At 35.9% G+C, this 10,428-nt stretch overlaps 1 protein-coding gene across 1 annotated transcript; it reads right to left on the reverse strand.

Moving 5' to 3' along the window:
- Nucleotides 1–5,689: 5,689 nt before the first annotated feature.
- On the reverse strand, nt 5,690–9,555 carry LOC129254015 (transmembrane protein 70, mitochondrial-like). Its single transcript, XM_064095119.1, has 2 exons — nt 9,411–9,555; nt 5,690–8,554 (listed from the first exon to the last, which is right to left on the reverse strand). Exons 1-2 carry the CDS (start codon nt 9,474–9,476, stop codon nt 7,922–7,924), a joined length of 699 nt encoding a protein of 232 aa, XP_063951189.1. The 5' UTR covers nt 9,477–9,555; the 3' UTR covers nt 5,690–7,921.
- Nucleotides 9,556–10,428: the final 873 nt, after the last annotated feature.

Raw genomic sequence — 10,428 nt, forward strand, 5'->3', positions numbered from 1 at the left:
CGGGATATATGCCGGGTGAATAACAATGCACTATCGCTGACGATGAAGGTCAGTGTGAGGCTAGGTCAATGTGCCGCGGGGAGACAAAACCGGGGCCTTGGATGAGTGGACTTATTGTAAAAAGTAGGGTCCTCGGAACGGGCTTTGGTACTACAAATGTTTGTGAAAACGGGGGTCCTTGGAACGGGTCGCCTGCGTGTGCATCCCTATGGAACGAGCATACGTGTATGCAGCTAGCCCAGCGGCACGGGAGCCGGGTGCGCTCGCGCAGAGGCGATGGTCGGTCAGCGCTCTGCGGCCGCTTTTTACCAAAATTGCAGCTCATTGTGGCGGATCAATGCGACCGGAACGGCGTAACGTAAAATATGCTAAGCTTTGGACCCGCTTTGGAGCGGATTTCTTTCTTCTTTTCTCTCGATAAGAAGAAAATGCTATGCTTCGGAGCGGCTTTCTTAGTTCTTTTTCTCTATAAGATGAAAATGCTATGCACTCGATCCATATGCACTGGAACGGAACTTTGAGTGTAAAAATAGGGGTCCCCTCCGCAGCACATACCCACTATGCATTATATACATGAGTAACCCTCCCCCGGGCATGTACGCGACGTATTATGGTATCATGCTCGGTGTCCCGGAGGGGGGGGGGGGCACTTACATTGACGAGTGGATAATATGGATACCATGCGCGACCATGGAGTCTCGAAAAGCACCATAAACAAGTATTTTCCATATGCTGAAATGCACCCCTTAAAGGGATGGTCCGGGCTGAAAATATTTATATCTTAATACATAGAGTAGAATTCACTGAGCAAAATGCCGAAAATTTCATCAAAATCGGATAGCAAATAATAAAGAAGTTTAAAGTTTAGCAATATTTTGTGAAAACGGTCGTCATGAATATTCATTAGGTGGGCTGATGATGTCGCATCTCCACTTTCCGTTTTCTTATGTTATTACATAAAATCATATTTTTTCATTATTTCATACTTGTATGAATAATATGTCTCTCTTATAATGAAAAAAGTTGCAGCAATAAATATCTAATGCACTAAATCAATTGTCAATCCAATTTTTCTAGTTCTTGGAGGAAAAAAATTGAATAAACCTAATTTCATATAATAAAATACAAAAGAACAAGTGGAGATGTGACATCATCAGCCCACCTAATGAATATTCATGACGACTGTTTTCACAAAATATTGCTAAACTTTAAAATTTAATAACTTTGTTATTTGTGATCCGATTTTGATGAAATTTTCGGCATTTTGCTCAGTGAATTCTACTCTATATGTTAAGCTATAAATACTTTCAGCCCGGACCATCCCTTTAACAAGTATTGGCGTGTGAAACCCTATATACCCTTAACAAGTATCGGAAACAAAACGATACTATTGGCAAGTATTCCCTGAACTGAACCCTATAGTACAGCGATATTTCAATTGTTATGTCACCCGGTATATCACGGACATCATTGGGTTTAGTACGGCCCAACCCCCCACACCTCGCGCAAATCGTACTCTAAACACGTAGTGTTGACTGTTGGTGCAAAAGTAGGCCTACATCCTTTATAAAGCATTTTAGTCTTGTTTATACCCTCGCAAATTTGACCCTAAACACGTAGCTTTCCTTGCGAAGTAGGCCTAGACACCCTTTTTTCATAATTTTCGTGTTTTTGACACCCTTAATACGTTACGTGCCCTATCTTGGAAAAGACATCCTTTTTACGTTTTTTTTTTTTTTTTTTTTTTTTTTTTTGGGGGGGGGGGGTCGCGCATGGTATCCACTCGTCAATGTTAGTGCCCCCCCCTCTCGGTGTTCGTCCGTCCAGTAACTTTTCCTTGTAGACGCGATAACTTCAGTTTAACTAAACCTATTTTTTTTGTCACATCATGGGCACTGACGAAGAGTGTGACTTTACCTTTCATTTTTGAGAGCTATGCTCCTTTTAAAATCTACGATTTTATTTTTACGGCATTTACTAAACCTTTTGTGATTATTTTATTCCTTATGCCTAAGCAGACTATTTCTATATATATATATATATATATATATATATATATATATATATATATATATATATATATATATATATATATACATATATACACATACACACACACACACACATATATATATATATATATATAAAATCTTTTTTCCCCTCCACAGGGATTTTAATTGCAATAAAAAAGCAAGAGATACAGAATACAATGAATAAAATACAATCACTGATAAAAAAAAAATGAACTGACAAGTATAACAAAATAATTTTACATGCGGAAATTAAACAATAAAAATATTTTTTCAATCGAAACCATCTTTCATACTTTTGTTAAATCTGCGCTGTTTGAAATTTGGCAATATATTTCTCATTTTGGTAATAATTGATTATTGAGCATTTAATGATACTGAAAAGATGAATTGTATTGTTTATCTTACAGTCATACACAGTTTTTCTTACTTTAATGAAAATACAATTAAGTGCATAATTGTTTTTTCCAACTAAATCCGAATTTTTTATTTTCAGCTGAAAAATGTAGTATCTCACTGGTTTTGGTCGTAATCCAGTCCTTCAACTTTTCCAAATGTGATTAATATGCTTGCACTCCGAGTATATAGATGCAAAACCGTTTCGATTTCTTCCCGACAGAAAGTACATTTGTTCACTGAAACTAATTTCAATTTGAAAAGTATACCAATTGTAAATAATATACGTTGCACAACCTACATTAATATCACTGGCGTAAATCCGTGTTGATGGGTGGGGGGATGACTGAAATATTTTGACTTTTTTTTTGCAATCATGTTTTTAGATATGCAAGGAATTGTCATTGATATGTCCACAGTGGCGTACCGTGGGTCACGGCATTGGGAGGGGGGCACCAGCAAAATGTTTGAATCACTGAGTGAGCGCGCTCAGTTGCCAGTTATACTGACCTAATAGAGACATTTTCTGGACAATGTCATTAAACGGATATGCATCTCACTGATCAAATAATGCGAGCGCGAAGCGCGAGCTGATTTTTTTTTATATTCACACCTAAAAAGAGACATTATAATCAAATTTGTGTAATCATGATAGGTACCTGTCTCGCTAAAAAATACGAGCGCGAAGCGCGAGCTAAAGTTTTCGTATATTTTGACCCCAAACAGCAAGATTTTGAGGAATATATTTTAGGAATCCATTAAGAGTATGCTTTTTTTACCATATTCATCTAATGCGAGTGCCAAGCGCGTGCTGGTTTATAAGAATTACATCTGAACACATGATACACTTTTTGTAGTCATTGCAATCATGATTATCATACGCATCTCACTAATTAAATATTGCGAGCGCGAAGCGCGAGCTGAAAATTTAGATAATTCAGACCTGAAGTGGGGCATTCTAAGGTTTCTTTGTAGGAATTAACTAGGACCATACGTATTTCAATATCCAAATGATGCGAGCGCGAAGCGCGAGCTGAAAATTTTTGATATTCAGAGCAGAAGGGACATTTTAAGGACTGATTTTAGGAATTCATGAAGAGCAGACATATCTCACCAATCCACTAATGCGAACGTAATCACGGACAGGAAATGTTTCATACATACGACGACCTTAACATGGGGCAATCACTTTTTGAGTCATGAAAAAGAAGCATATGTCACTACATAAAACAATGATAACTCAAGTGCTAGGAAATATATTTGGTTTATATTGACTTGAAAACGGGATGTTTCAGTACAACAGGATTATATATCTCGTTAACAGACAATGCAAGCACCAGGAACAATGAAGACGTAGGCCCTGGGCAAATTATGTTTCATGAAATTATGATAAAAATTTTTCTTATGTAATGTAACACAACATAATTATAATATAACATTATAATGAATAATATTTTCTTCTTTCCCACTATACGCTTCTCTTCCTTTCTCCCTCTTTTCTCCTTTTTTTTTCTCCTTTTCCCCGTTTTTTTTTTGGTCAGCCGATGTGGGGGGGGGGGCATGTGCCCCCAATGCCCCCCCCCCCCCGTAGTTACGCCACTGTATGTCCATATGGCAAATACCCCTCCAATATTATTATCATTTTTACATTTCACTAAAAGGTCCACTCCCCCAATTTTGGTCAAGCGTCCAAGGTTGACCAAAGCCTGTTTGGCTGTAAAGAGTCTTGACCAGAACAATAAAAAAGGGGTTCACTTCTGAACCCGAATCAGATTACAGAATAGAGTTTTATAGATATAGGAGTTTAGATTAGAGAATGGTTTAGAGATTGACTTACAGAAGAGTTTATATTTTATATTGCATAAGTCTGCAGAGTCTATTTTATGTACTTCAGAGTACAGTCACCATCAGACTTACTCATACTTGTCATCATCATCATCAAGTTATCATCTTTAATAAATATATGAACTGTACATCTTGCATTGATTCATCTCATTTAAGTATGGTTGAAAGCAAAAGTGCAATATCGATCCGACCACACCATATCAATAAGACGTGTGCAAAACAGTCATTCATACTTGATTAAGTCTGTTTCATGAACTGCATGTGTAGATCCATAAACTTTCTAAGTTATGCCAATTTAACAAATACCCTCCAACATGGTCAAAGTTCATTGACAATAAATGACCTTTGACCATGTGACCTGAAACACGCACAGGATATTCCGGGATAAATGGTTACTCTTATGTCCCAAGTTTCATGAACTAGATCTATAAACTTTTAAAGTTATGACAATTCCACAAATACCCCCAATATTATCAAAGTTCGTTGACCCTAAATGACCTTAGACCTTGGTCATGTGACCTGAAACTCACACAGGATGCTCAGGGATACTTAATTGCTCTTATGTCTAAGTTTCATGAACTAGATCCATAAAATTTCATGTTATTTCATGTTATGATGAAAATTCCACAAATACCCCAAACATGGTCAAAGTTCGTTGACCCTAAGTGACCTTTGACCTTGGTCATGTGACCTAAAACTCCGGCGGGATCTTCAGTAATCACCCTTATGTCCAATTTTCATGAACTAGGTCCATATACTTTCTAAGTTGTGACATTTAAAAAACTTAAACGTGGTTAAGATTTCGATATTGATTCCCCAACATGATCAAGTTCATTGACCTTAAATAACCTTGGTCACGTGACCTGAAACTCAGGCAGGATGTTCAGTAATACTTGATCACCCTTATATCCAAGTGTCATGAACTAGCTCCATATACTTTCTAAGTTATGATGACATTTTAAAAACTTAACCTTGGATAAGATTTCAATGCTGACGACGCCACCGCCGTCGGAAAAGCGGGTCTATAGTATATGCAGGCGAGACAAAAATCATTTGGATGGGGTGGGTATCACATCTAAGTCCCTCCCCCATTCGTGACGCTCCCGTTAAAAAAAGTCTTGACAATGAAGTGAATATGGTAACTTCCCTTCTTTGATATTATAATGTATCTGATCATCAGTTTCTTTGTACATATAACTTCTGTCACTGTGTTTCCTTCAATATCAATTTCTGTTCCTACCACCCCCTCTCTCTCTTCCTCTCTTACTATCATCCCTGCCCTTTCTCTGTCTTTATTTCTTCCAAAGTTTAATTTTATATATTCCAGGCTTTTCCAATATGTCTTTCACTACAAGATATACAGATTTGTTCATCATTCAAAGTTTTCTCTCAATCAGGAATATTATATTGCATACAAATTCAAAATAATTAATATTTACTTTATTAATTGAAATAAATCATACTCCCTTGGATTTCAATATTGTTTCATAAAATACATTTGAAGTTTTAGAACAAAATTGCCTTGAGTAGAATCAATTAAAAAATTTCCATGGCCATACAAGTTCAAGATGGGGAAACTCCACACTTTAAATTTGACATGGTTGGCTCATGATGGCCTAAGTGTGGTCACTTGAATCAGAATTTCCCAAATCAGTTTGAATCAGCTTGGTTCATAACTGATTGGAACCAGGTGGGCGTTTCATAAAGCTGTTCATAAGTTAAGAACGACTTTAAGAACTGGTGATCCTTTCTTTTGTTAAATGATATACACCAAAACGTTCATTGGCGATGGTTTAGCGGGTGAGAAAGGATCACCAGTCGCTCCTAACTTATGAACAGCTTTATGAAACACCCCAGGCCAAACAGGCATGCATACAGCCACACCTTAATCCCCTATTAAACAATTCCCACCAAATCTGAGCTGTGAAGGTTTGTTTTTATGATGATCCAATGTGACATGGCATTCAAAATGCTGAAATGTTACAAAAATTTATGTCATCCCTTCAGTAGTCTAGTATCAAGTTAGTACTATCAGTAACAATGCACCTTTACTGCAACATTTTTGCTATAATTCAATTAATACTAGTCCGCCCTTTCACACAATAAAAAATTCGAAATTTGAATGATTCCAGTGAAAAATATGGCTAATGACAAATATTTAGCATGTATGAATTTTATGAAACCAAAATAGAACATTCATGATTAGAATCATGAACGCTAATCACAGTCACGATAACAATAGCAATCATCATTACAATGATGATTCAAGATTCACGTGTGAAAAGGCCCAGTGTCACAGGAAAACATTTTGGCATTCCATCTGGCCATAGAATTACATTGTTTATAAAGTTATCAACAGGCTACAGAATAGGAAGAGGTCACAGAATATAGAAAAACTCAAAAAAATTATTAAAGTTTTGTTATGGTTGATGTTGGCATTAGCATGGAAAATGTTGCTTATCCAAACTCCTCGCATGACATGAGTTTAGTATATAAAGAACATTGCTCCTGAATTATTTATGCTTCTTCTACTGTGATATTTTTTCTCCTGTCCCTACAGCGTAGGCTTGAAAATTGAGATTAAAAACACTGCAGCATCAACTTGAAATTAAAAATATCTCGATTCCTAGTTATTGATTTTCGTGAATAGGAAAGTTCTAGTAAGTGTTTGGAACACCAATGGTAATGCTTGAAGAAACAGCAGTATAATTTTAGGCATTGTGATTTATAGTCAAAACATACCAGACACTTAATTTTGCATATTGCACTCTAATGCATAAAATGTGAAAAAATTGTTATTGCATGGTTCAGACAGCTATCCCTATGCAGAGGGAACACTAAAAATGACATGTCAATGACCCATTTTTATATGTTGCAATTGGAACTTCAATGGGGATGGAAAAGCTGGGTACACAAATAAAAAATTCATAAAAAATAGTAGACAAATCACTAATTTTTAAGCAATACTCTCTTTGCTCTGATGTACATGTATAAACATGAGTGAAAGTAGTACCTCGATCACATTTACTCTATGGCGGCCGTACGGCGAGTTGAAAACGGCCGTTTTATTCATTTTTATTCAAACCCCACTATTATGTAGCTGGTACAAAGCATTTTAAAATGGCCGCCGTAGAGCAAATGTGACCGAGGTATTAATAGTTTATTCAAAAGGTGCACATTAAGGCTTCTGCCTAGCAGCTTATGTGTCACTGCAGGATCATTCTGAAAGAAACCTTGTGTGCACTGCACAACACTGGATCTATGCATATATAGAGTACCAAAGTGTGACTTCACTGTTATGACAACGAACCAGCTGGTTCTAAACAGAGTCGCAGCTGATGATCGTCTATACACATTTGTCTTGCAAAAATTACCATCTGAGGTTGCAAGCGATGAAATTCAGTTAGCAGCCATTTTCTCCTACATGTATGAGAAACACGCTCTGGGTTAATTTGTTTAGAACCAGGCCGCCATGACACCATGGCAACTGACGTCATCGCTTTGGTACTCTTTTGAAAGCACACTTAATTCATGAATCATGTCTGCTGATTATACGAAAAATCGAATAAAGGCTTCCTGAATATTAAAGAAACACTCATTTGAGGAAAGGTAATCTCAAATTCAGATCACTTATTTCCAAGCCACCACAGTCAAGCATGTAAGTCTTTATCGTATCCTAATAAATGATTATAGTCACTTGGAAGCTTGAAGTTATAAGGATTCACATGCAGAGGGTCTTTCTTTGCTTTGAAAGTAGTCAAATTGAAAGCTTTGCTCAAAATGCTTTTATTCTCTTTCACCACCACATCTTCGAGAGAAAAAGTTGTAAATTTGTTTGTCAGCAAGAGAGACTGAGTGACAGCCATGTATGTCTCCCTGGCCTCATTGTGGTACAGTTTCAAGATGAGCCTCTTGGACAACATGCGGAGTAATGTCGGAAGTCCGACCACAGCAAAGCCCACTGCTGTCAAGTTGACGATTGTCTCTGTGTTGATGACATCGTTGTCTAATGCACTGGAGATAAAGTCAGGTGCAAGGTACAGTCCAACTGCTGCTGTAGCATAGAATGACAGGGTCACGAATCGGAGCATGGCCTGCCCACGCACTTCATAGATTAGGCGATTTCCATCATGCTTCTGTACAGAGATACCCAAGTTGTCACCGAGATAAGCCTTGGAGATGCGACTACCCTCTTGATCTCTAAAGTCCGAGGAGGAGGATGCTTGGCAAACAGGGATGATAAAGTAAGGATGAAGCACCTGCTCCCACTGCCTTGTTTTATCCTATTGAAAGAGGATATTAACCAAGTTCAATGTAAATCTCAACGTACTTGTATTTCCCACTTGTAACAAGTTACATGTAAAGACAAAAGGTAACAACTATTCAGCACTCCCAATTTAAAAGGAAAAATCTAGAGAATTCTGAAATTTGGTAGGCAGTTGGCTATCATCAATCAAATTGAAATTATGATTGATTACTTGATTTAATATAAGATTTATGACCATTAAATAACTGTATTAAAGTCAAGCAACAGCTGTACAAAAATGCGTTCAATCATGTTCAGACACTGCAATGATCAAAACATGAGCATTTCCTTTGAAAATTAACTTGTGGTGTGCTCATTACTGCTCTCTAAATCGCTCATATTAGAAAAGTACAGATATCTGAAAATATATATTCCCAATTAGAATTATCACACTTTGAAAGAAAAATGTGATATGAATGGGTACTCTGGGTTGAAATTAAGTACATCTATATATTCACTGAGAATTTCATCAAAATCTGAAAACAATAGCAAAGTTATTGAATTTTAACAGTTAAATATGCTCACCATCATGGTTATGCAATATTTTTACTGATGATGTCATGTCCCCACTTTCCCTTTTTCTATATGTCATATGTAACAGTTAGTTATTATGTGAAATCATAATTATTTCATGTTTTAATACATGTATGTATGATTATGTCTTCTTTACAAAAAATTATATTGCTGCAATTAGTATAAATAAGACAGTTGTCCTTTCAATTTTTCTTTCTCTGAGGACAAATAATTGTACATAATAAAATATAAAAAGGGGATATGACATCATCAACTTGTATTAAGCTGCAAATATATAATAAAACACATTTTTTAATTACCGGTACATTCTTCACATAATGGCAGTTTTGGGGCATATACCTGGTAATGAGATGAAAAAGCAACATGTACTTTTGGGAGGATTTACTAAAACTACAGACAGGCTTTAAAAATATAAAACTGAACTTTGAACTTTCAAGTTGAAAGATGAAAAAGTTTAACAGTACTTAGTCTATTTTATAATTCGTTAGTAGGGTGTGGAGAAAATAGTTATTTTACCCGTTTCAAAAGAATATCACAGTTTCTTTGAGGATTTGAAGAGAAATGACCTTCAGATTGACAGAAATTAAATTTTATGAAAAAATCCAATAAATGGCTGCAAAAAAAGAAGAATGAAATCGGGTCAATTTTCAGCATTTTCCTGCCATAATGCTACACACAAACACAAATCCAATTTTTTTAGCTTCCTGAGAGCTGTCACAAATTTATTCATGATGCCAAAAATTTGTTCATATTGTGCATAACTAGAAATTTGATGCTTTTTCTGATAGTATGATTTTTCAAAAGATTTGGAAATCGGATCAAAGTGAAAAATTTCGACAAAGTGAAAAAATTATGCCAAATAGAGATTTCCTTTTTCCCATAGTAAAAGCATGGGGAAAAATGACAAGTATTTTCCACCGATAGAGGACATACTAAAAAATATACTCAAAATTTACATTTTTGATAGCTCTGGTAAATAATACAAAAATTACCCCCAAGTCAATAATGAAAAAAAAATGTATGGAACTGAGGATTTTTTGTTACAAAAGTGATATTTTAAAGAATTTTCAAAAAGTATGTTTTTTAAGTTATTGCATTCATTGGTGTCTGTTTTATCAAACAATCATAGGAATTGCGCATACAATTAATCTAGAATCTAGTTATAAATTACCTAGACGAGCTGAATTAAGGTTGTAAATTGTATTAGCGCCACCAACAAGCTTCCTTTTATTTCCGTGGAAGACATGTGAAGCCACTTTCCAGGCCGAGGTAAGTGATTTTGCTCTTTTATATAAAAAAAATAATTCAAAAATTGAA

The sequence above is a fragment of the Lytechinus pictus genome, chromosome 2 (assembly GCF_037042905.1).
Source record: "Lytechinus pictus isolate F3 Inbred chromosome 2, Lp3.0, whole genome shotgun sequence".
Lineage (NCBI taxonomy): Eukaryota > Metazoa > Echinodermata > Echinoidea > Temnopleuroida > Toxopneustidae > Lytechinus > Lytechinus pictus.

What these genes read in the sequence shown, in the direction of transcription:
- LOC129254015 (XM_064095119.1), bottom strand. Translation starts at nt 9,476, where the DNA reads ATGTTGCTTTTTCATCTCATTACCAGGTATATGCCCCAAAACTGCCAT. An exon ending in ATTATGTGAAGAATGTACCG is followed by an intron (nt 8,555 to 9,410) that starts GTAATTAAAAAA and finishes CTCTTTCAATAG; the next exon opens with GATAAAACAAGGCAGTGGGA.